This window comes from Coenobita brevimanus, chromosome 45, assembly GCF_032717465.1.
Source record: "Coenobita brevimanus isolate Jiangsu-jjx chromosome 45, ASM3271746v2, whole genome shotgun sequence".
NCBI classification, from domain to species: domain Eukaryota; kingdom Metazoa; phylum Arthropoda; class Malacostraca; order Decapoda; family Coenobitidae; genus Coenobita; species Coenobita brevimanus.
In genome coordinates this window covers 770,425-798,004 of record NC_136998.1, presented here as the reverse complement: position 1 = coordinate 798,004, position 27,580 = coordinate 770,425, and the positions used below count along the sequence as shown (strand labels likewise).

At 43.2% G+C, this 27,580-nt stretch overlaps 1 protein-coding gene across 1 annotated transcript in view; it reads left to right on the top strand.

Moving 5' to 3' along the window:
* LOC145398283 (dipeptidase 2-like) overlaps window positions 1-27,580 on the top strand; it is a 105,935-nt gene that overhangs the window by 47,957 nt on the left and 30,398 nt on the right. Inside the window, exons 5-8 of the mRNA XM_080271179.1 lie at window positions 4,433-4,583; window positions 11,084-11,147; window positions 21,710-21,886; window positions 24,506-24,590. Of these exons, the coding sequence (XP_080127305.1) occupies window positions 4,433-4,583; window positions 11,084-11,147; window positions 21,710-21,886; window positions 24,506-24,590 (477 nt within the window). The remainder of the gene's footprint in view (window positions 1-4,432; window positions 4,584-11,083; window positions 11,148-21,709; window positions 21,887-24,505; window positions 24,591-27,580) is intronic.

Genomic DNA, 27,580 nt, shown 5'->3' with positions numbered 1-27,580 from the left:
TACAGCATGGCAAGAATTTTTATTTTTTTGTTTTATTTATTTATTTATTTTTTCTGTGAACAAGTTAAAGGTAATGGTCACAGGGCAATGTCAGAGTTCGGCCGCTAAGTCTGATTGGTAACATTATGACTACAATAGTTTTTACCTGACTTGGGTCAAACTTGGTGGGAGGGTTGAGGGTCATCCAGTAAGTAAACCTGTCATGCTGTGAACAAAAGACGAAAATGGTCAAGATCACAGGGCAAGATCAACTTATACTCTCAGGGTGACCCGATGGCACTTTCTTAGGGCAAACTGGGATGGATTTAGAAATTATCTTGCTGACATTCCATGGCAGTCTTTCTTCTCCAGTGATCCCAGTTCTACCCAGTCCCACATTTGCAACTTAATACTAGCTGGTATGGATTTATTCATACCAAGTCAACAGTTCACTAAAAGACTGAACTCTCCAAAATGGTTTGATGGCAACTGTGCCAGAGCAACCACCCAAAAGACATTAGCATATAACTCTTACTTAAAATCAAAAACATCTGAATCACTCTCTCAGTTTAAAGAAATCATGCAAAAGCTGTAATAAATCTAGCTAAATCAAACTTTCTTCAAAAGCAAGGATCAGAAAGTAATCCCTCTAATATCCGAATGCCCAATATCCGAACATCCCCACTAACCGGACATAATCGTCCCGGGATCCAACATTCCCAGAATGTTCCGAAAACCGCAAAAAAAATCGAAAAAAAAAAACGAAATTTTCCTGCCCATAATTTGAACTTGCCGCGAGCAGCGTGGGACAGCTTTGTTGTGGTGCGTCATTCCTCCAACGTCCGATAGAGCGCCGCTGCATCCTCCCCATTTTCCGCCTGTCTCTCGCCGCGAGTGCACGCTCGTTGTCATGGCTGCCCACATGCTCGATTTTGTGGTGGTTCCTTACCTGCTGCAGGTACTCCTGCTGCTCTCGGGCCTCTTATTAGTGTGTATGATGATGGCCCGGCCGCCTGAGAAGAGGAAGAGAGTGGTGTTGACTCTGGAGAAGAAACGGGAGATATTGGAGAAAGTAGATGCGGGGTGGTCTTCTTCCCGCATCCTCCACAAGTTCAACCTGGCCCGATCTACTTTGTTCGATATCAAGAGATCCCAAGACAAACTCATGCAGTACATGGTTGACTTCTCATCGAGAAGCAAATGCAACGTGGAGAGGAAGGTGATGTTTACTCCCAAGTTTGCTGAAATCAACCGCTCCACATTGATTTGGTATTGACAGCAACGTGCTGCTGGTGTGATGGTACGTGGAACGGAGCTGAAGGCTGCTGCTGAGAAGTTCGCCAGGCTTCACGACGCCCTAGACTTCAAGGCATCCGAGGGTTGGCTCTTCGTGTTCAAGTTACGGCATGGCCTTACCAACCGTAAAGCTCATGGCGAAGCTTTGGATGCTAACGAGGATGGAGTTGACGAGTTTCAGCACAAGGTGAAGGGCTTGATCGACAAGGAGGGCCTCACTCTCGGTCAAGTCAACAATGCTGACAAAACTGGTTAATTCTATCGCTCTTTGTCAACGAACACTCCAGCCGAGGAGACGGAGAAGCGTGTACCTGGCAGCAAGCTCTCCAAGCAATGGATATCTGCTTTGTGTTGTGCCAATGCTAACAGCATGCACCGGCTTAAGCCCGTTATTGTTGGCCATGCAAAGCAGCCTCGATGTCTTCGTGGGGTGATGGATGTCCTTCCTGTCATCTGGTACCATTCCTTGAAGGCATGGTTTACAGCCCAGATCTTCAAAGACTGGTTCCACGCCACTTCGTCAAGGAGGTCATCAATTACCAGATGAAGACACTGGGAATCCCGCATGACCAGGTAAAGGCCCTCTTTCTCCTCGACAATGCACCTGCCCACCCATGCAACAAGGACTTGGTGGCTGAGAATGGCTTGATTAGGAGCATGTTTCTGCCACCTAATACGACTGCTCTCATCCAACCAATGGACCAAGAAGTGATCGTGGCAACAAAGCGTCTATACCACCGGAAGTTCCTGGACGAGGTGATGGTTGTTCTCGAGGACGAGGACGAGCGCAGGTAGGGACGGGACACGCGAGGCCAGCGGACTTTGGAAAACCTTCGCCGCTACAACATCAAGTCTTCAATCTACAACTGGGCCAGTGCATGGAAGTCCCTGTCAACACTCTAGAAAATGGTTGGTCTCATCTGCTTCTCGGAACGGATGTGGAGTACGATTTTCTAGGGTTTGACGTGGATGACTTCCATGCACGGCTACATACGCATGACGACGATGTTGATGTGGACGATGTGCGTGAGTGGTTGGATGACGACGAGGGCGATCCTGGGTATCAGACATTGTCTGATATCGAGATCGCGTCTTCAGTTGCAGGTGTCAGTACCCAGCTTGAAGATTCCGACAAGGATGGCGACGATGATGTGGACTCCTCTCAGCATGACACTACTCCAGCCATCCCTAAGCTGAGCATACTCCGGGAACACCTAGAGTTCGTTCTTGACTACCTGGAACACCCGGACTGCGACAGGGAGATGGGGTCCTTGGGACTTGTGGAGGAAGTGCGTGCTTTCAGGCAGCACATCATCAATTGTCAGAATCGTCGGTCCTTGCATCAATCAACAATTGACAGTTTTTTCAGGCCCGTGACCTCCACTGTGCCCAGCCCTGGCTCCACTCCGTTGTCTCCCCAAGACAGGCCCTCATGCTCTGAGCCACAGCCCAGCACATCAGCCACGGTGGAGTCACCGCTCGACGTGAGTTTGCATCTGTCTTCAGAGTCGTCTGCAGTGGGTACGCCATCACCACGACCCAGCGACGCACCCCTAGGTCACATGCCAGTGATACTCTCGGACTCTGACAGTGATTAAACAGCAAGAACTTCTCCACTAGACCACACGGGAATTTACAGTGTTGGGCAGTGAAAAAAACAGTGTGTTGTGTTAAGGATTTACAGTTGCGAGTGAAAAGACCAATTTGGAACAAAATTTAATGTAAATAGACTTGTGTGTTTTTGCTTTAGAAAATGGTTAGAAGAGTGGGAAAAGTTAAAGTGCAGAGCGCAACACTTAGTAAGTTACAATGGAGCATAAGTAAGACAAGAGTGCGCACTGTGAAGAGAACTGACTTCTGAGTGTGATTGACTAAGTTCAGTGCAAGACTTCATGAACAGTGTACTGGAAGTGCTTCAGGAAATCCTTCTTACTGTCAGAGTCCGAGAGGAGGCGGTTATTCATCGAGATGGCCATGGACTTCCTGTAAGTAGGCAGAATGTTTCGTACTGTACTTTTTTCCATACTATACTTACCTCAAACACCTCATTTCACTCTTTAATGTCCTTTATTGGTGTGAATAGGGTGTTAGGAGCTATGCATGTGCAGTAGGAAGGTGTTTTTCTGAGTTAGGCTAGGTTAGGGTCCATAAGTACCAGTCCAGGAGCCAGTAACCAGAATGTTTAATATTGTATGAACCTACCTCTAAACCCTCATTTTATGGTTCTTTTGCATTTATTTCAGTCATTTATGTGCCTTATTGGTGTGATTTGGGTCTTAAATAGGTGCTATGCATGTCCAGAGGGAGTTGTATAGGTGTTTCTCTGAGTTAGGGTCCATAAGTACAAGTCCATAAGCTGGGGCCCAATATCCGGACAGGGCCACTATCCGGACCTGCCTATGGCCCTATTACATCGGATATTGGAGGGATTACTTAACAACCCTAATGACAATAGAATATTCTGGTCAACTCTTCATTCTTTCATTAATAACTTTAACAAATCATCATCCATTCCCCCACTTTCTTCAGATGCCAACATTACAAATGACCCGTGTGGGAAAGCCAATATTTTGCCACAACATTTGCCAGAAATTCCACCATAGACGATGCCAGCCAGAATGTTCCAGTACTAGAATATGACTCTCCCAAAATTGCCTCACATAAAATACAGACAAGATATGTAAAATCCATCCTAGACAATTTACCTACCAACAAAGCTCTAGGCCCAGATGGAATTCCGTCAATTGTTTTGAAAAAGTGTTCCCTTGAGCTTGCCTCTGTTCTACCTAAATTATTCAGACTCTGCATATGTACTTCTTCATTCCCAAATTCATGAAAAGAAGCCAATATCCACCCAATTCCAAAGAAAGGAAGTTCGTCTGACCCCTCTGATTATAGATCAATAGCTGTCACATCTTCTCTTGGTAAGGCATTTGAAACTTTAATTAATAAGCATATTGTTAAACATCTTTATTCCAACAACTTAATTAGTGATAGACAATACGGTTTTCGCCACGAAAGATCAACCATTGACATACTCAATCTCTTAACTCATACCATCCATCAGTCAATTGACCTACATGGAGAAACTCATGCAGCTTTTATCTCCTTTTGCTGTGAAGTACAAAATAATAATTAACGCTTTGTTGTGTTTCAGAGGTGGTGGCGTTGTTTGAGCGCGGGACAGTGGCCAGCCTGGTGGGGGTGGAGGGAGGTCACGGGCTGGCCGGCAGCATGGGGGTGCTGAGGTCACTGTATGACCTGGGAGTTAGATACATCACCCTCACCCACGACTGTCACACACCCTGGTGAGTGGTTCAGTCTCTGGCACTAAGACTGTCATTCTGTGATGTTAGTCGTAACGGCTGGTTTTACAGTTGTTGCCATTCGTTCCGACAGGCATTAATGCTTGCTGTCTTATCAAACTTGGATTTCACTGTTGATGCTCCTTGCCTTCCTTCCATTCTTCTCTAACGTTTTAGTTTGATAGCATTTTCCATGGTCCTACTGGTGCAGTCCTGAAAAAAAATATTCACCTTTAATTCCGTTGCGTCGGCTTTACACTGTGGCCATACCTGTCTCTTTGCATCCACTACCATCGTATGAGGGAGAATTATCTGTGGTCAAAGAAACACACCAAACCTCCATCAGCTTAGGATCATCGATTAGCAGAGGAAAATGAGAGAAACAGATGAAATATAAGATGAACTTTTTTTTTCCACGGCAGTAAATGTTTTCACATTTTACAACTTGGTTTGGGAGCTCGCAACCCAACAACAGAATGACGCCTGCGAAAGGGTTCGTGATATTTTGCATCAGTACTAATCATTTGGGGCACCGATGTAGTTAAGCTGTGCATGAAGTGACTCAGAAACCTGCCCTTACTCCCGTCGTCTCATGAATTTGACAGAGCATTAATTTTCATTCTTTGACTGCACCATACCACGATACAACTTACTTGCTTCATCGGACCTTGTTGTTCAGTGTACCAATAATATCGTTGAACATACCAACCCTACAACGTCATATTGTTTCTCAGGTTTAAAGTTTGAACTTACAGGCGACGACACCAAAACAGTGCAAGAAGTTCGAGTAAATAAACATTATTTATTATTATTATAGTGAAAGGAATAACGCGGTCCTCCTTGCCTAATATTAACGCTCACTTTGAAATTATCTATTTCTTTAAAACTTATGCCTCAGTACAGGTCATTTAAGGAGCTCTGGCGATTCATGTCAAAGCATGGCAAGTTGCACTCAACTCAAAATCTGTGCTCATTATGACATTCTTATTTTTACTCCTCACCGGGGATTTTGGCAGATTTTGAAAAACAAACATATATTATTTTTTCTTAAACTGTCCAACAGAGTGCGTATATCTGCTGTAACCTTACTTTTCCTATATATTCCAGTATATTAACCTTTTGGGTATCAGCAATTTCGTAGCAAAATTCACAAAAAGACACATAGGTATGACAGTAATTTTTCATAAATTTTCCACTGATATGCATAGGTCTTTTGCTGTAACTTAAATGAAGTTATTGTCGTCTACCCTTGTTGTTGTTGTTGGCACCCCAGGCTCGTCTCATTGTGAAAGTAGTGTACTGCAGGAAATCGCGACTTGGACTGGTCACTCCCAGAGGCCTTTTGTTGAGGTTATGCTGAAGGACTTTCTGGTCCTGGTTTATGAAGGATGTTGTTTGGCTGGAAGTTCTGGATGACTGAGGTTGCATTCTGTTTATGTGTTTGAGAAATGTAGTGTTGGATATATGAGGTGGATGATGTTGTTGTGGAGTGTTTAGATACTCTTTGTGTCTTGTTTGTTTTTGGAAGGGGGTGATGCAGCATGAAGGTCTTGAGCTGGAACAATGAAATGTGTCTCTCTTAATCATTCGATCTTTGATTAGAGTTATTTTTGTTTGTTGGTGTAGGTGATCTGTACTTGTGCCTTTGTGTATCCTGTAACTATTCTTAAGGCATATTTTCTAGTTTTATTTGTTTTACCTCATCCATGTTGGTGTTGGCTAACGTGGGGGCCTGGCAACGGCTGGCGTAGTTTATAATTCTTCTAATGAACTGTTTGTAAACGGTTTTCTACGATTCTTTCAGTTGTCCAAAAGTAGTATTTGTGAATGTCTCCAAGGCATCGAATTTACGAGATGCCTTTTCATCGATGTTAACTGTATGCTGAGAAAAGTTCATATGTGTGTTCAAAATAAGGTCTAGGATTTGGGGGTGACGTTTCAGTGGAAGTAGTTGGTTGAAGAAAGAAACATACGGGAGAGTTTGAGATTTGTATCCGTCTGGAGAGAAGAGAGTAATGATTGATTTGGTTAGTGAGGCAGTCACTCTGTTTTGTCTTAGCCAGTTTCCAAGTGAGTTTGAGTATATTTAGAGCTGGACTGTTTGCACACTTGAAAATATGGAATATGTTCGAGCGAGCAAAGTCGGTTATTGTTGTCGTCATAGCCAGAATAATCACTTGCCTGATTACGAGCAAAGCAAGCGAGCATAGCGAAACAGGTTTACGTTCAGCTGGGAAATGAGCTGACCGACACGACCCGGCCCGGCCCGACATGAAGCGATGGTTTCCAGATGCTATTAGCTTTTCTACTATATGAGATAGAGAAGAGGCTCTTTCAGCAGGTAGTTGATACATATAATGAACTTTGTTTTTACCTACCGGTATATATTTACTCATGAGACCGAAGAAACTCCTTGGAATCCCATCTTTCCAAAGGAATGTACCGAGGGCTTCATTTGACTTGCTTTACTATGAAACCGATTTAAAGCACTGTGAAAGTGACACGTGCGAGGTATGAGTTGTTTTTCACTTTCATGTTATGTCGATTGCTTGCGCGTGCAAGTATGTGTGTGTGTGTGTGTGTGTGTGTGTGTGTGTGTGTGTGTGTGTGTGTGTGTCTGAGTAAGTGTATGTGAGAGAGAGAATACGTGAGATAGTAAATATTTTAGCTTAAATATTTTTTTGTTATTGTTCAACTACCTCACCAGAAATGTTGAAAGTTTACACCAAGTTTAAATTTTTACGGTATGTACAAACGCTCGCTCGCTCGTCACGCGCTCACAAAAAGCACTTTACTGGTGTAAGTGCACACAGTGATATAATTAATCTTATTCCAGAGTATGTATGCTATCACCTTAGGGGCTGCAGCATGATGGATCACTTGACTTTTTTTTCTCACTTTGGCACTTCTATTGAATTCTGAGGAAAGGATATTTAAACAGCACCTGCTGCCTTGCTTTTATATATGCCTTCGTCGATGTGCGTATTTCCGATGTAGCTAACTACTTCCGTGATAACACCTTTTTGACACATTTTTCGATATTAGGCTATTTCAGATGGATCATTGCAATTATTCGGGAACTCAGATCAGTTTTCCATACGCCCTCCACCGACGTGAGTCAGTCTGCTGTAACCTGAGTTTCCAGTCTAACACATTTATCCCTTAATTTGGAGATTTTTTTTGTTTCTGTCAGCACTATGGTGATTTGTGACAAAGGTCACTTGTGTAACACCTATTACTTATTTGTACACATTTCAACCCCCCCCCATATATATATATATATATATATATATATATATATATATATATATATATATCCATCCATCCATCATCCAATCCTACATTGCCCCATGAGGAGCGTAGGAGTCCGGGGCTAGGCAGTTGGTTCCGACATTTAAGATGAGAGTGACCAGCCTCACTCATCCCTGAGTGGCATTACCTGAGCAATAAACCCCAACCATCCCTTGGATATAAACCTTCACCGGCTCAATCCGATTGGAGCGCAGAATTATCCACTAAACCACCAGGCGCCAATATTTGGTTATATGGTTACCACCCAGCGTAGTAAATGGTTTCCTGGTGTACAGGAAACCATTTGGCTTGTCACTCAGTGTAGAGTCACCCACAGGCAGAAGGAAGAGGAAAGAATGAAGGCAAGAAAGACTGAAGAGGGAGTGTAAAGTTACCCATGGGCAGAAGGACAAGGAAAGAATGAAGGAAAGAAAGACAGAAGAGGATGGAAGGGATGAAGGATGGAGGAGAAGAAAGGGCAGACACCCGACAGCAGCACTACATCAAGTGAGTGGATGGTGAGCGCCCCCACCTACCTCATATACAGTATATATATATATATATATATATATATATATATATATATATATATATATGTATATATATATATATATATATATATATATATATCATCTAATCCTGTGTTGCCCCATGAGCAGCGTAGGAGTCCGGAGCTGAGCAAGTTGGTTCTGATATTTAAGATGAGAGTGATCAGCCTCACTCATCCCTGAGAGGCATTACGTAAGGAATAAACCCCAACCAACCCTTGGATATAAACCTGCTCCGGCTCAGTCCGATTGGAGCGCCTTAATTGCCCACTAAACCACCAGGCGCCATATATATATAGGTTCACTGTAGCTTTAGTAGTCTCCCAAATAACACAGTTAAATTCTGTTTGGTGCTCCGTTTGGTGCTTTTTTTTCATTAATGTGGTGGGTGTATTTTGAGAAATGTCGCTTTAATAACACCTTTTACTTGTTCTTAAACCTTCCAGCAGTGCGCATACATCTGTTGTACAATCTAAGACACAAACATCTTCCCGAAATTTGACAAATATACTGTATAGCGGAAATATCCAACCATCTGAAACACGCGCTAGTAGAGTTGTGTTTTCATTGTATTAAGCCAGATGTAAATTTTCTTTGGACGGAGCTGGGATGACAGTTGTGTCTTTGATTATACCTGAAATCTCTTCAAATCAGTACAGCTTTGATGCTCAGTTCGGCGCCTTTTGACCTTATTTCAGCAAATTGGTGCTAAAATTTAAAAATTTACCTAAGAAACACCCAGGACAATTTTACAAGCTTTCAAAATAATGTGCTGTTATTTGCTGTCGCATCAATAGTTTACGAGATAACACTGTTTTGTTGCTTAACGTTGCAGTTTTGGGTCTTTTCAGTTAAATGATTTAGGATTTTAAGATATCACTCACTTTAGAAACACCCATTGCATTTCCTTAAGCTTTTTATTATGTACGTAGATCGGCAACAACTTTGATGCCGTTCAGCCACCCTAATACGTGTGTTGTATCCATAATTGCATTACATCATAGTCAATGCACTACTGTGCAATGCAATATCATACTTTCAATTTATTACGTGGTAATTTTTACCTCCTGGCCAAAGCTTTCATTGTCTCCTATTCTCTCCATTCGTTATTTCAGCACATCCCAGCTGATCACTCTCATCATTATATTCTTGAAAGTCTCATTTAATTTTTTCCTGTTTTAATGTTTCCACCAAGCCGCTGAATAACTATTATTCATGAATTTTAAAGGTTAACTATTTTATACTCGTCCTTGTCATCCCACGACGTCACGTCGCATGTTGTCTCCCTCTTTCCTTTAAAATTGGTTTCCAAGACATATCTATTTCATATTATTTCCCTTTCATTCTTTCTTGCCATTGTCTTCCTTATAAATCCTCCTCATTCCCTTTTTCCTCCCAACCATGCCATTCCCTCGTCCTCCCTACACATTGCCCACACGCTTGTTCTTCTTACACCCTTCCCAAACCTCGTCCCCTCTGCTCAGTTCTCACACCCTTGTCTCCCTACACTCTTCCCACATCCTTGTCCTCCCTACATACTTCTCACAACCTTGTCCTCCATACATACTTCTCGCACCCTTGTTCTCCCTACACTCTTCCCACACCTTTGTCTTCCCTACAGTATACCCACACCTTGTCCTCCCTGCATCAAAGACTCAGTTTTTACACCTATCAACCCGTCAAAATCTTCCACAGGAGTACATTCTAATGTTTAATAATATCCATCAATCCTGCATCATCCTTGAACATGCCTAGGATTTCATTCACTCGCGATTTATCTTGGAAAGATCATATTACATCCATCCATCCATCCATCATCCAATCCTACATTGCTCCATGAGGAGCGTAGGAGCCCGAGGCTAGGCAATTAGTCCCGACATTTAAGATGAGTGAATCTCTTGTAAAATGTGCTTCCAAGAGATTAGGTGTGTTAAGCCGACTCTGTACCTTCTTTACCCCTGCACAGTTGTTGACTTTATACGCGGGTTTTATTCGCCCCTGTGTGGAGTACAACTCTCATGTGTGGGGAGGCTCCCCACATACAGCTCTTCTCAATAGGGTGGAGTCAAAGGCTTTTCGTCTCGTTAACTCTCCTCCTTTTACTGGCTCCCTTCAACCTCTGTCTCTTCGCCGCACTGTTGCATCTTTATCTCGTTTCTATTGTTACTTCCATGGTCACTGCTCCTCTGAACTGTCTGCTTGCATCCCTCCACCTTTATGACGGGTACGTAGCAACAAACTATCATCCCTTTTCTGTCCAACTCTCTAATGCAAGCGTTAACTGTTACACCCAGTCCTTCATTTATGCAACAGGTCATCTCTGGAACAGTCTCCCTCTGTCTGTACTTCCTACTTCCTCCAATCTTTCAAACGCAGTGTGTCCAGGCATCTCGAAATGAACTGATCTTGAATTAGGCTCTCTTTTGTATTGTTTTTTTTTTCTTGGAAGGAACTGTTGTGCGGACTCCTAGCCTTTGGTTCCTTCTTCCTCATAAAAAAAAAAAAAAAACACTACTCACATCCTGTGTCCCTACATACTTCTCACAACCCTGTCCTCCTTACATCCTGCCCACATCCTTTTCCTCATGCACCCTTCCCACACTCTTGTCCACCCTGCACACTTCCCACACCTTTTTGCTGTTTTTAACTCCGCGTCTCTCTTAGGGCAGAGAGCGCGGAGTCAAATGGCGCTGCTCCTAACACGGCTGGTTTGACACCCTTCGGTAAGGTGAGTCTCTTGTTGTATTGCTGTGTGACTGCACCAGTGAATGCGGCTGAGGTCAGCAATTTTGCAGGCTACTAGTTTTTGCTTCTTTCTTCCTTGCATAAAGAAGGGCATGCGTGCAAAGCGATTTATTATCATGAAATTGCACTTGTATAACACTGTGTGGTATTTAGCGTGGGGTAGAAGGTCACTTTTAATCAATATAGATTTCCTGGATGTCGTAAGAGATGATATACATTTCATTTGCTGTGTATGAATTTAATTAAGCAAAGAAACCTGGAGGTGAGGCGGAAGGCCCAGTTAGCTGTACAGATTCACACACGAAATATATGTTTAGCAGAGTAAATGCATGCTAATTTTAAAAGGAAAGAACGAAAGAGCTTTGTTGACACTTTTGTGCAGATTGATTTACATAAACATTGTTAAATATATGCTGAGAAACAATCCTTAGGAATGCAAGAGAAATCATCCTGCCGCAGACATACAAAAATATAAGTGCCATATACAGTACAGTATTTCATCTAATGTTTAAATCCAAGAGGCAAGCGGCCACTGTGTGCGGGTGTAGAGTCTGAGGCTGTTTACCTGTCATAACATGGATCAGAATTGATTGGGAGTTTGTATGAGCATTACTTGATTTAATAAGAGTAGCAGAGGAGGTACGAGTATGAAGCCAAGCAGCGTGATGAAGGCAGCTCGTCAGATGAGAGACAAATGATAATTCCTTCTTAATTATAAGAGTTGTATATGGAGGGTCATACGTGTCATGTAACGGCAGTGAAAAGTGACAATCTTCATAATCCATAGTCAGTCAAGCATGTGCATTCTCTTGACAAGCGATTTAACAAGAAATGTGTATGCATCTGCAAAAAAGGAAAATGGTTACTTCAGGTCTGGCCAAATATATATAGACAACATCACGAGAAGATGTGACACGCCATGAAGAAGGCAGAGTCATTTTTCAGTACAAGAGTACGGGGACTAAACAGAAAGAAATATTTTGCCGAAGCATAAGGAAACTTTTGTCCCAACCACGATTGAGAAGCAAAGTTACTTTCAGTATTGGCAATGTTGTATTTGCATTAATTTGGCTATTAATAACCCTACTAATATGACGTCGTATTATCCATGCTGCCTAAAGATATCATTCAAGCTTAGGGAAACTACTGAACTGGAGAGGTTACATGCCAACTGAATGAACTTCATCACTAACCCATCACTAATGAAGATCCATCCATAGTTAAAAGTGTCTGTTGGTTCGCTACTTAACATAATCAAGATACTGGGACCCATACAACAGGTGTGCAATCTGTCGGAGCATATCTGAATATGTTTTGCCCCATCTCTGCTAATTTCATTTCTTTAATGACTGGTACCACAGGAAGACAATTTTTATTAGTTTCAAAAAAGTTTGACATGCCATGGCCAGCTTTATAGCTCAGGAAAAACTTTTGGTGCTCGCTTTTTTTTTGCTATTTTTTGCTCTTTTGGGAAAAAAAAATCTGTGGTAACACTGGGAAGCAGTTTTTAGGATTATTTCAAAATTACATAATTTTCTGCATTTAATTTATGATTGAGAAATAAATAAACATTTTGCTCCTCAAGCTGGGACGTTTTACAAACAGTATGGAACAAGAATTGTACACATAAAATTCCTGTCTAAGTATGTGAGTACAGGTAGTGTTGTCGTTGTCTTCGCATGTTCAGAAACAATTTACTTCCTGAATAGGTTATGTGTTTAGTATGCTGGCTGGTTAATGAAAGAGTTAAAGTGATAAGGAAAAATATTACATGAACTACATTATGTTAACCAAAAATAAAGCTTTACTGTTCAATAACATGTTTTTTTGTGTAATCTGGCTAACTGAAGCCGATTTGCAGTGACAAAAATAAAAATAAAACAATGCAAGAGGGAAGTATGAGGAGTCATGGTGCAAATCTCATTAAAAATAAAAAAAAAGACAGCATCCTCTAATTCTTCTTACTCCATCCCTCTGCTCTCTTGCAAGCCCTAAGCTGGTGGGAAACAGATGCAACGAGGCTCTAAAATATTTTCTTGGATAAAGAAGTCCAGTCATCTAATATGGTCCCCCAAGCTTGTCATGAGAGGAGGTATCATTGTCTCTAAGTCGGCATCTCGTTGGCGCCAATTCGTTTTCAATCGGAGCAAAATCTGAGGTATTTCGTGACCAGCCTTTGAAATACTTTCCACAACAGCCATTCAACCATTCATATTTTGTGTGGCAAGGGACCTCGTCCTGCATCAGAAAGTTAGCTTTACTGGATTCAACTTACACCAGCAACGAAGAGGGAAATCTGCACATTACACAGGAAAAATCATCCGATACATTACCACAATGTCGGGAATCAAACCTGGGACTCTATACTGGATGATTTTTCCTGCGTTAAGTACAGGTTTTTCTCTTTATTCTGACTTGCCGTAAGTAGTTGGGACAGATTAAAAGCATCTACTTGCCCGAGTGCCAGGGGGTTATTCTCACCCTCTTGAGGACCACAGTGGGGACGGAGGGACATTGGTTACGAGATTTTGACAATGTGAGATAACTTTTACCTGGGTGTGGCGTGGTCGATTGCTTCCTGACTTTCACCTGAGAGTCCTGGGTTCGACTCCCGGCATAGTGGTAATATATTGGGTTACTCCAGCAACACACTGATAAGTAATTTATATTAGTTGTAGGGATTCTTGGTAACATTCTTAGGTCTATCTATCTATAGCCCGACGCCCTAATCCCGCAAAGGGTGGCCGCAGACAAAACGCCTCCAAGTCGCTCTGTCACCCACCATTTGACTCCCCTCCCCCCAACATTCTTAGGTAATATTACTAATTTTCCCACACCATAATAACTAAATTTGCTCCTCACCGTAAATGAGTCAGGGAATTTCACGATGGGCTGAATGTACTTGTTGGAAACGCGTCGCTATCCTGCAACCGTTACATATTTCCATGGCTATTGCCCATCACAAAGGTGACTTTGTCCGTCCACAACACCTACATCCTGTGCTGAAGTCCCAGTGGAGATACTGCCGGGCAAAAGCGACCCTGTGCTTAGTATGTTTAATCCTTAGGTTGCGGAGGCGTTTTTGTAATCCACGTCCGTGTTGTGGCAAATATAAAAATAGTGGTTTTTCACGAGCTGTTTTGACCTATTCATACCGAACGAAACAAACATAAATTTTAGTCAAAGTTCAGTCTTACCACTAACCTTTGAACCAAACTGTAGGTCCATAGATGGGCCCGTGTCAGAAGAAGAAGTTGAAGAGAAAGTGTTTTATGCAGGTGGCGGGTGAGAGTTGTCCTGGTAGATGCGACGCAACATTGAAAGTGACCGCCAAGTAAGGGAAAGTTTGGGAGGTAACTTCCGTGCTTGGTAACACCCAAAACCAAGTTATTCAATTGTCAATGATAAAGACACTTAGCTGCACCGCATTGTGGCTTTGGATGTAACCTACAAGAGGAAAATCACACGCCCTACACATAGCATTACACATGCACAGAGCATAATAGTAATTGAGGTGAAAAGATTGTTTTCTTTGTAGGTATTGACTTTCTCACTAAATCTATCGCTAATTTCATCACTTATTACTACGAGGTCACATGTAAGGCATGGGAGTAACATAATGACCTAGAGTTGCCACACGAGGGAAGATAGCGCTTTGTTTCCCCCCTAAATTAGTCACTTAGTTATGTACTTTTCTACCACTTATTACTAAGTATGCATTTCGGATTAATTTTTGATCAATGTCAGTATCTACTGTATCTTTGTTCTTACGATTAAGCAATCCACAGTAACTTCACAGCTAGTAATGCTTTCACTTTCTTGTGTTGTAGCTCACTGGAATGTCACTCATCTTTGTCTCCTCATTCACTGTTACCCTAATTTATACTTTCTTACATATTATGGGAAAGACAAGGCATGACAGGGAAAGGCAGGGTAGTGTAAGCAAAGAAAGGGCAGTAGGGAGAAGTATGACAAATGGAAAAGAGAAGGCAGGATAGGGAGAGGCTGGGTAGGGTAGAAGAAGGAAGGGTAGAACAAGGGAAGGCAGTGTAGGGTACGGGGGGAGTAGGGCAAGGCAAAGCATGGCAGGAAAGGGTATGGAAAGCCAAGGCATGGTAGCAACTGACAGAGCATGGCAGTGCTACACTTACCGCTAAATATGTCATAAGTAATTGTAACTGAGTTGACCACATTTTATATGCATATTTTTCTAACATTTATTACTAGTTCAGCACCCCTATGTTATCAGCGGTAAGGTAGGGCAGGAAAAGGCAAAGCATGACAGGGGAAAGCAGGGTAGTACAGTAAGGCAAGGCTTGGTGGGAAATAGCCAAGCATGTCAGCTCTACCCGTACACTTACCGCTAAACATGCCACATAAACTTAATTCCAATCGAGATGACAACACATCGTATGTGCTTATTTTTTAAACATTTATCACAAGTTTGGCACCCACAAGGTTACTTTCGTCATGGCAAGGCAGGGAAAGGCGAAGCATGGCAGAGGAAGGCAGGTTTGGGGAAGGAAAGGCAAGGTATGGCAGCGCTTCATTTACCACTAAACATGCCATGTGAACACAGTTATAATCGAGGTGACCACACATTTTCCTCATAATTTTTGCATTTTCCCACTAATACATTTTTTTATCACTTACAACTACAGTGTCACATGCATAATTATGCAGAGATCTAACGAGATGGAAAAAAATACTACTTGACAACACAAAAATAGTCATTTATTTACTTATTTTTCTATCATCAGTTTTGATTGTGTCATTTCCTTTCTCGTTCAGTACGTATCTTCAGTCGTATAATTACTGTACAGCAAACTAGATTAGCTTCGTAGCGAGAGTCACTTTCTCTTTCTCTAGTGTTTAGTGCACTATTGTGTCACATGCCATTGTCTCTAACACGGTCTTTACACAAATTTACATATTTTCCCGAGTGCTTGTGTGTCCTTCATGTATGGAAAGGCGGGGTAGGGTGCAGAAATTCAAGGCCTGGCAGGGAAGGACATTGTAATGAAAAGTAAAGGCAGGATATGGTAGGGAAAGACAGGGTACAGTAGGGAGATGCAGGGTAAGGTAGCATTGGGTAGGGTAGGGAAAGTCACGGTAGAATAGCGAGATCCAGGACTGGGTAAGGAGATGCAGGCAGGGAAGGCAAACATGGAAGGGGAAAGAGGGTAGGGTATGCAATGGCAGGGAAGGGAAGGAAAAGGCGAGGTACGGTAGGGAGATGCAGGGTAAGTAAGGGAAGACAGGGTAGGGTAAGGAAAAGCAAGGTATGGCAGGGAAAAGTAGGGTAGAGTAGAGAAAAATAGAACAGGGTACAGAGAGGCATAATCATGTGTTCTCATTATAGCCATTTTCTTCTCAGTTCTACTGCCTCCTCTTTTGGCAACACTGCCAGAGTTGTCGCTAGGCAATATGTTGCGCCACACATATGGCTGGGTGTGTTTTCCACTCAGTTGGGCGGTGGTGAAAGGGGGGTATTTGAGAGAAACTGGGTACTTACACACTTGATATTGGCCAGCGGCTAACAGATTGGTGCTATACCTCCTGCAGCCTGGAAGGGGATCACATGACCCATTCAGCAGCCATAAACGAGAGTTAGGCGTGAATGATCGAGCATGAAAAACAAAAATGACTACTGTCTTCTTGAAGGACTTTTGCAGCTGTACACACAGTCCTTCTGGAATGACCTTCCCAGTCAGTGAGTTAAGGGTTTTCAGAAGTCTTTTGCCAGGGTGGAGTGAGTGGTAGCTGAGTTGTTTCAATAGGATGAATCATACAATCCTTTCACTCATAATTGCCAGCAGACCAGGAAAATTTCTTTAATTTATTCTGCTGCTACTCTAGGGTTACTCTCAGTATATATTTGGATAATATTCCTCATCTGCTGACTAACTTTCCCGAATGGGCAAGGCCACTCTTTGTGGGACACAGTGGCAGCAGTGCTGTCATCGTGGCGTTACTCAGCTCATCACAGTTTTCAAATTGACTCCTATAGCTAAAGTGATGTGTTTATTGGTACATCCTATCATAACCAATGCTGTTAGTGTGGATCTGTTCATTAGCCGGCTTCTTTGAACTGAACATAAATACAGTGGTGGCTACTACCAGAAAACCATGCCATCACAGCCACAATGGATGTCAAAACACGGGAAGTGCACCAGCTAGCCACTCCAGGGTACTTACTGGGTCCTTTCAGGCATGGATAAGGTCCTTTGGCATTGAACTACTGCCAGATGAATGAGATATTTACATTCAAGTCGTCAGTTTCAAGTAAACTGGATTTTTTTTTTTTTATGAGAGGAAGAAGGAACCAAAGGCTACGAGCCCGCAAAACAGTTCCTTCTAAGAAAAAAACAAAAACAATAGAAAAGAGAGCCAAATTCAAGATCTGTTCATTTCGAGATGCCTGGACACACTGCGTTTGAAAGACTGGAGATCATAGGAAGTAGGAAGTACAGACAAAGGGAGACAGTTCCAGGGTAGACCTGTTGCATAAATGAAAGATTGGGAGTAACGGTTACCTCCTGCATTAGAGAGTTGGACAGAAAAAGGATGAGAGTTTATTGCTAGACGGGTGCTATGCACCCGTCGTAAAGGTGGAGGGATGCAAGCAGACAGTTCAGAGGAGCAATGACCATGGAAGTAGCGATAGAAAAGAGATAAAGAGGCAACAGTGCGGCGAAGAGACAGAGGTTGAAGGGAGCCATTAAGAGGAGCAGAGTTGATGAGACGAAATGCCTTTGACTTCACCCTATAAAGAAGTGCTGTATGTGGGGAGCCTCCACACACATGAGAGTTGTACTCCATACAGAGGAGAATAAATCTCGTGTATAAAGTCAACAACTGTGCTGGGATAAAAAAGATACGAAGTCGGCTTTGCACACCTAATCTCTTGGAAGCAGATTTTACCAGAGCTGTAATATGATCTTTCCAAGATAAATCCCGAGTGAATGAAACCCCTAGCATCTTCAAGGATGATGCTGGATTGAGCTGGATATTATTAAATTTTAATGGGTATTCCTGTGGAAGATTCTGTCTGGTTGATAGGTGTAAAAACTGAGTCTTAGATTCATTAAAAACAAGATTATTTTTACCCCAGTCAGAGATACGAGCCAGGTCAGACATTAGGAGTGCCATAGCCTCATCCCTTGTGTTGAAATAACTGCTGGGATGGGATGGACGTTGTAGGAATCGAATGGAAGGGTGAAGGGTGGAATCATCAGCATACGAGTGGATAGGGTTAGATGTACTGCTTAGATCATTGATGAATAAAAGGAAGAGAGTTGGTGATAGGACAGAGCCCTGAGGAACACCACTGTTAATAGATCTAGGAGAAGAACGATGGCCGTCTACAACAGCAGCTATAGAACAACCAGAAAGGAAGTTGTTGATGAAGGCACACATGGAAGGATTGAAACCGTAAGAGGGCAGTTCAGAATTTAAAGATTTGTGCCAGACTCGATCGAAAGCCTTTAAGATGTCAAGTGCAATTGCAAAGCTATCGCCAAAGTCCCGAAAGGAGGATGACCAAGAGTCTGAAAGGTAGGTGAGAAGATCGCCGGTTGAGCGTCCCTGACAGAACCCATACTGACGATAAGAAAGAAGGTTGTAATAGGAAAGATGCTTTATAATTTTTCTGTTAAGAATAGACTCAAAAACTTTTGAGACACAGGATGTTAAAGCAATTGGACGATAGTTAGAGGGTTGGGAATGGTCACCCTTCTTTGGGACTGGCTGAATGAGAGCAAACATCCAGCAAGAAGGAAAGGTACAAGTTGAAAGACTAAGGCAAAAGAGTTTCTAGGCAGGTTGTAAGCACAGACGCACAGTTCTTGAGAACAACAGGAGGGTCTCCATCAGGCTCATATGCCTTGTTAGTACTGAGGCCTGTGATGGCAGAAAATATATCAGCTGAAGAAATTTTAATGTCAGCCATGAGGAAGTCAGAGGGTGGAAGTGATGGAGGAACAGCACCGGAATCGTCTAAGGTGGAATTGGAGGAGAAAGTCTGAGCAAAGAGATCTGCTTTATCAGTAGAAGAAATAGCTACAGAGCCATCAGAGTAGAAAAGAGGAGAGGTAAAGTTGTTAGAAAGGTTTTTGGCAAGGTGCTAGAAGGAGTGGGAAGAATTTGAGTTGGAGAGTTGAGAGCATTTAGTGCAGATGAAATTATTTTTAGCAGAGGGAAGAACAGACTTAGCACGACTCTGGGCAGAAACATAAAAAAGATGTGATTCAGGGGTGGGTTGGCTCCGGTACCTTTTATAGGCCCTCTCCTTGTTGTGGACAGCATTAGAACAGGCATGATTAAACCAAGGCTTTCTTGCATTAGTCAAAGGATATGAGAAAGGAATGTATGCTTCCATGCCCGAGAGAATAACCTCTGTAATGCGCAAGGCACACTCAGATGGCTCCCGACCATGGAAGCAATAATCATTCCAGGGAAAATCAATGAAGTACTGCCTGAGGGCCTCCCAGTCTGCAGCTCCAAAGTTCCACAGTTGCCGTTTCCTTGGAGGGTCCACAGGCTGTACCGGAGCAATAGGACATGTTACGGTAATAAGGTTGTGATCGGAGGAACCCAACGGAGAGGAAAAATTAACAGTGTAAGCAGAAGGATTAGTTGTAAGGAAGAGATCAATTATGTTGGACCTCTCTCCAAGGCGGTCAGGGATACAGGTAGGGTGCTGTACAAGTTGCTCTAGGTCATTAAGGATAGATAAGATGTAAGCTTGTTCACCAGGTGGATCAGTGAAAGGAGAGAAGAGCCAAAGGTGGTGGTGAACATTGAAATATCCTAGAATGGAGATTTCAGAGAAAGGAGAAATGGATAGAATGTGTTCCATCGTAGAAGTAAGATAGTCAAAGAATTTTTGATAGTCAGTTGAATTAGGGGATAAGTAAACAGCGCAGATATATTTAGTCAGAGAATGACAGGAAAGCCGAAGCCAGAGAGTAGGGAATTCAGAAGAATCAAGTTCAGGAACACGAGAGCAAGAAAAGGCGTTGTGTACATATACAGAACAGCCACCTTTGTCTTTGAAATGAGTATCGAGGAAGTAGGAGGATACAGGGAAGGGTTTGCTGTCAGTTGCCTCAGACAGCTGAGTCTCGGTTAGAAAGAGAAGGTGAGGTTTAGAAGAGGAGAGGTGATGTTCAACAGTGAGAAAGTTAGAGGAAAGGCCGCGAATGTTGCAGAAATGAAGAAGAAGCGAGTCAGACAGTGGTTCCAGGCAGCTCATTGAGTCATCACCGGGAGAGGGGCGGATGGTGGGGGCATTTGTGGTCCCCCTCTCTGGGGACTTCGAGGCAAGGTCTATGTGCGCCATTTTTCTTTTAGTTTAGAAAAGGAGGTGTAGTGTATACTGTGCATGTAGTTTGGTGTAGACAGTTAGAGAAACTGGATTGGACCAGTTTCAGTAATAATGTCTGATGCAATCCTCCATCCGTCTTCTGTGAATGTAGCTAAGGTTTAGAGGAAGAGTTCAAACTGTAGGAGCTGGATATGGCCTTCAATAATCCCTTCAGTTCAGCAATATCTGAATACTTAGCTAAAATCATCTGGTGGTAGGTCATAGTGAAGTAGTTAAATAGCTCAGTGTCTAGTGATTTTACACAGGCTGAAGAGACTCTTTTACAGTCTAAAAGAATAACCTAAAAATAGAAGGTATCACACTGATATGGTAGGGCAGCTTATATCTAAACACTAAACCAAGGATAGGTTTTATGTTGAAAATAAGATCACCAGGACAGAGAATGCACAGAGTTAATGAATGTTTTCGTAAGAAGAGGTGAGTGAATTATGTTTCTTGTTGCTGAATTTTTCAACACATTTTCCATAAGTTCACTAACTCCATCTCAGCCGTAGCGTATTTAGATTGTATTCATGCCACCAACAGACCAGTGCTAGCCTAGCTAAAACCCGTCACGTTGAAAGTTACTGAAATCTGTACCTATAGTGTGCATTTGTACATTCTAAGATCAATAACATTGGCTGGTAAAAAAAAATAATAATAATAATAGGGCGTATGGAAGGATGTGTGTAATAATTTAAGTCTGTGGGATTTCATTTAAGCTGCAGAACATTTTTGGGTCATAAAAATTATATAAATCATGATGGAATTAATGTAGTAAACACAGAGCCAGAACAGAACAACTAATATACTAAAATTAATTGTGAATATTCAAACATTTAAAGGAGAAATCAAATGCTTGACAATGGTCATAAATAAAATGTTAAAAACTATCTCTTGAACCTGCTTGATAAAGAAGAAACCCAAGCTGTTTCATTCTAGTGACAAAGAGTAGATTACATTCACCCTGAGTGGTCATCTCTCAGACTTCTGTCAAAAAATTTTCGTTTGGTACGTGTGTTGTTCATTACATATCATTCCTTCACTAAATAGCATCACGTGTATCGCAGGAGATGGTCTGACTGATGACTTGGGTGAATGTGATGATCGACTTGTCCTACACATCTCATCTTCATCTCAAGTAACCAGGTCTCACCGTCGCTTTTTGTGTCCCTCAGGAAATGATATTAGAGATGAACAGGCTGGGTGTGATGATCGACCTGTCCCACACCTCAGCCGCCACCTCTCGCGACGTCCTGGCCACCTCCCGAGCTCCTGTCATCTTCTCCCACGCCGCCGCCAGGGCCCTGTGTCCCAACACCAGGAATATTCCTGACGACATCCTCACCGCTCTGGTCAGTCCTTGATTCCCCATTGTGTCTGTAACAAACAAATACATAACACATCACGATAAAAACTATCCACAACCATCAGCCAATTGGCATACTCCACGAGACCCCAAAAGATTCCTCAGCCCCAGTCCTACCTAGAGAGACAAGGCCATCAAGCCATAATTACTAAGTCAATGGACAGTCAGCAATAATCAGTCACCTTCCTGTGCCTCCAGGCACTTAGCATAAACCTCTCTCTCAGCATGACACAGTAAAGTGTGAGAGTAGTTGACGCTAACCGATCCAAAGAGGAAAAGCAGATGAGGATTGGGGAGCGGTTGTGAGCAGGAATGGATTGGATTGAAGAAGGTAACTGATGTCGAGTATTGGGATATGTAAATGAACAATGTGATTTATGATTATGTGCTCAACCTACCATCACTCAGGCGAGGGGTTTGAATGACACATGGGGCAAATGCTTGAGCGCCATACCATTTTAAGGGCTAGTTTTGTGTAAGGGTAGATAAAATGGAGTGGCTCATTTTGAAAACTACTCCTGTGACAGACTCTGTTATAGCAAAATAATGATGCTTTTGTGAAGAAGGAAACTGTAAGGAATGAAAATAATGTACTTGATAATTTAGTAATATTCAGGGAACACAATTATTTGCTGAAAACCTCTTTCCATAATAAGATCAGGTGGGTGCAGCTGGAAGTGTGTACCAGAGAGTAGAGTGGTGAATTAGGGGCACAATTAGAGATGGTAGAAGTGTGTAAGAAGATTGAAAAAAAAAGTTTCAAGCCCTTCCTCCTTTTCTTGTTTATTCATTCCCTTACTCTGATATCATGAGAGAGGTTTTTGTATGGTTTATTGACATCGCAAAAGCGTGTAGTCGAGCGTAATGGCCAATATTTATGGAAATATTTTTTTCTTTAATGTGGGCTGAGAGCTAGTTATCAGAAATCTTTGTATCGGATAAACTGATATTGTGAGGGTAACTGACGAGGATAGCAGAACCGGTATCATAGGCTGACAAGTTTGGCAACGTTACTCACTGGTTAGCACTATCGAAGGTGAAATAAGCAATAAGGCAGGTGGGAAAATGGTAAAATCCGTTATAACTGATGATGTTGAAGAAATAATTTGCAGTACAGAAGAGAGTTTTGCAGGGAATGATGGTTTCACAAAGCTTTATTACTATAACAATGGCTATGAGATTCTTAAGAGGAGAATGAAATACAGTAAATATTACTATTGGGCACAGATCACTTCAAGAAGTTGAACAGTTTACATATCTTAGAAGTGTTCTGAGTAACAGAGGTGATGAAAATATGTAAGAAGTAGAACAGCGATTGACAAAGCAGCGAACGAAAAATGAAACCGTTGCACTGTAAGGAGCCGTGATATGGACTATCAGAGCAGCTGAAGAAGGCAATCAGAGATCTTCGAGGTGTGGATGTGGCAAAGAATGCCTAACGTAAGTTGAAGAGCGCAATTTAGGTTTGACAATCTGAAACCCAAGGAAGAAAAAAAAGTAGATAATTAAGAGAAGACAGAAGAAAATGTAGGAACATATTCAGTATAGAGTTCATGAGGGTAGTGATGGAGGGCAGATATGAAAGCGGATGACTAAGAGGTAGAATGAGAAAATCTGTGTTGGACAGCTAACCTAAAGCGAGAAGCTACAAAGACTTTCAGCAACCAGCACAGTACAGTCAAAATTAGTGCTCAACTAATCCTTGAAGAGTTTACCTAATTTATGATGATGAATCGGATTCCCTCAGCTCAGTACTGAATACCGTAGGACTATAGTATTGTCTGATAATTTCTAGACCAGCAAAATGAAATGAAAATCAGGTTTCTCGTGATAATGTGAAACTAGTTTTTGAGGATATTGTGCATGCGGTTTATTAGACGGTAGACGAAACGAATCGTAATGTACTGGAACACATGATGATATATTAGCCATCCATAAAAGGCAGGAGCAATTGCAGTGGTGGTATTTGTGTATGAGTGAGATTGTATATGTGGTCGATGAAACCTAGACCAAGTGTGGTCAAAGGATAAAACATGAAAGGACGTACTTTTAAAGCAGGTGCTGAGTGGGATTAAGTCCAGATGAGAAGGATTGGACGACTCACGTGCCAACGACCAGACCGCCGTTATGGAATTTTGTCTTACTATGATTTGTTCCTTTACGAGTTAAATAAATTAATATGTCGCTTTGTATTGGCACAAGCTGTGGAATACAATTATCTTCCCTGATGTAGCGTGGCATCGTGCCCAGATGTGCCGTAGCATGTCATAGTCATCTGTCCCGCTGTGGTAAACTAACCCAGCATTGTTTGGTATTGCAATGACAAGGTGTGGTGGAACAATGTGACCTGGTGTGGCAGAGTGTTCTGGTGTGTTGAGCATCGCGTAGACACCTTATATTGTGTGGTAGAGCTGTTATATACACTGTTGTTTTGACCTAATGTGATGTGATGTAGTACCTGGAGTCTGGAGTGTAATACTGACCGAAGTGCTATAATATGTTAATTACCTGATGCCGTGTGATATAGTGATCCACTGTGGTGTGGTGTCCTAGTGACCTAGTGTGATTTTATGTGGTACAGTGACTGGTGGTGTATAACCTACAGGCTGACAACGGTGGACTGGTGATGGTCAGCTTCTCGTCTGACCTGCTCACCTGTGGGCGCGCCGCCACCATCAACGACGTGATCGGTCAGTACACACTTGTGACACTTATATATAATTGTGTCGTATTTTTTTCCTGGTTTAAGTATTACTGTTTTGTTTTCTTCAACCGTTTTTGCATATGTCTGATTCTGAGCATTGCCTTAATAGTGTACTCCGTGAGACCTAGTAGTCCTCCTGCATTTTCATAAGGCACCATATCGGCTCTAATACAGCCCACCCATACCTGATACATGTAAGGGCTGTCTCGTTCAGGACTAGTGTTAACCAGGGTGGGTTTATAACCTAATGGTGGGTTTTATCGGAAACCGTCAACGTCTCCTTTAACGAACTACCCATTATGTGATTATTCCCTGCCTTCGGCTGGGTTGAATCCATTTTTTTTTTTTTTTTTTTTTTTTTTTTTTTTTTTGAGTACGAGACCATTTATTTCACCACTCGACCACCACCACCCTAAGTGCCTGGCCCTGTATAGGTAAGAAACAAATGTGTGCAAGAAGCGGGAAGCAGAGTGGCACAAGAAAGAAAGATGGCCGGATCGATGAAGGCATTGGTGCAAAACAGAACACCATGTATAATGCTTGCAGAAGGATTGAACGTGTATTAGTGGCCATTTGAACAGATAGTAAAGACATATTAATATGATATTCGAGCTAAAGTGTAAGGATAGAGCAGTGAAAATGGATCTGTAAAGTGTGTTGACTATGCACGGTAGGCAGGATGTTTAAAAAAATATTGGGAAGTTATGTGGATTAAAGAAATTTGTTGATAGAAGTGTCGATAAAAGGGTTAAAAAAAAGAAAGAAAGTAGGAGTGCTTGGATGGTAACGTCATATGTATAATAGGGATACAGGCTGGGTGAAGACAAGGGTAAAATATATGAACTGGAAGGTGGCAGGGGCTTGGTTGTTCAAGAAAGTGGTAGGATATGATGAGAGAGAGAGAGAGAGAGAGAGAGAGAGAGAGAGAGAGAATGCTGATGAGAAAGACAGGAAGCAGGGAGAGGGAAGCGAAGGGATAAAGCCAAGGGAGGAAAATGAGAAACTACTGATAAAGGAAAACATGGTTGGGTAAAATAGAGCAGAGAGGGAAAAACAGTTTAGGAAATAGTGGACGGTGAAACAGAAAGCGTAGGCAGGGATGAGTGTAGGAGCGACGTGTGTGTGTGTGTGTGTGTGTGTGTGTGTGTGTGTGTGTGTGTGTGTGTGGAAGGAGAGGGGATAGTTAGAGGCCAGTGGGATCCAGACACTCTAAAACCCATCCTTTTTTATCTCCAGGAGTGTTGGGCTGTGTCGGATGGTATAGTGTGTGTGGTGCCAGTGTGGTGGTGTGTGGTGCCAGTGTGGTGGTATAGTGGTGTGTGGTGCCAGTGTGGTGGTGTGTGGTGCCAGTGTGGTGGTATAGTGGTGTGTGGTGCCAGTGTGGTGGTATAGTGGTGTGTGGTGCCAGTGTGGTGGTGTGTGGTGTCAGTGTGGTGGTATAGTGGTGTGTGGTGCCAGTGTGGTGGTATAGTGTGTGTGTGGTGCCAATGTGGTGGAATAGTGGTGTGTGGTGCCAGTGTGGTGGTGTTTGGTGCCAGTGTGGTGGTATAGTGGTGTGTGGTGCCAGTGTGGTGGTGTGTGGTGCCAGTGTGGTGGTGTGTGGTGCCAGTGTGGTGGTGTGTGGTGCCAGTGTGGATGTGTTGTGGTGCCAGTGTGGTGGTGTGTGGTGCCAGTGTGGTGGTATAGTGGTGTGTGGTGCCAGTGTGGTAGTATAGTGGTGTGTGGTGCCAGTGTGGTGGTGTGTGGTGCCAGTGTGGTGGTGTGTGGTGCCAGTGTGGTGGTATAGTGGTGTGTGGTGCCAGTGTGGTGGTATAGTGGTGTGTGATGCCAGTGTGGTGGTATAGTGGTGTGTGGTGCCAGTGTGGTGGTGTGTGGTGCCAGTGTGGTGGTACAGTGGTGTGTGGTGCCAGTGTGGTGGTACAGTGGTGTGTGGTGCCAGTGTGGTGGTATAGTGGTGTGTGGTGCCAGTGTGGTGGTATAATGATGTGTGGTGCCAATGTGGTGGTGTGTGGTGCCAGTTTGGTGGTATAGTGTGTGTGGTGCCAGTGTGGTGGTATAGTGGTGTGTGGTGCCAGTGTGGTGGTATAGTGGTGTGTGGTGCCAGTGTGGTGGTATAGTGGTGTGTGGTGCCAGTGTGGTGGTATAGTGGTGTGTGGTGCCAGTGTGGTGGTATAGTGGTGTGTGGTGCCAGTGTGGTGGTGTGTGGTGCCAGTGTGGTGGTATAGTGGTGTGTGGTGCCAGTGTGTTGGTATAGTGGTGTGTGGTGCCAGTGTGTTGGTATAGTGGTGTGTGGTGCCAGTGTGGTGGTATAGTGGTGTGTGGTGCCAGTGTGGTGGTGTGTGGTGCCAGTGTGGTGGTATAGTGGTGTGTGGTGCCAGTGTGGTGGTATAGTGGTGTGTGGAGCCAGTGTGGTGGTGTGTGGTGCCAGTGTGGTGGTATAGTGGTGTGTGGTGGTGTGTGATGCAAGTGTGGTGGTATAGTAGTGTGTGGTGCCAGTGTGGTGGTATAGTGGTGTGTGGTGCTAGTGTGGTGGTATAGTGGTGTGTGGTGCCAGTGTGGTGGTATAGTGGTGTGTGGTGCCAGTGTGGTGGTGTGTGGTGCCAGTGTGGTGGTGTGTGGTGCCAGTGTGGTGGTGTGTGGTGGTATAGTGGTGTGTGGTGCCAGTGTGGTGGTGTGTGGTGCCAGTGTGGTGGTATAGTGGTGTGTGGTGCCAGTGTGGTGGTATAGTGGTGTGTGGTGCCAGTGTGGTGGTGTGTGGTGCCAGTGTGGTGGTGTGTGGTGCCAGTGTGGTGGTATAGTGGTGTGTGGTGCCAGTGTGGTGGTACAGTGGTGTGTGGTGCCAGTGTGGTGGTATAGTGGTGTGTGGTGCCAGTGTGGTGGTATAATGATGTGTGGTGCCAATGTGGTGGTGTGTGGTGCCAGTTTGGTGGTATAGTGTGTGTGGTGCCAGTGTGGTGGTATAGTGGTGTGTGGTGC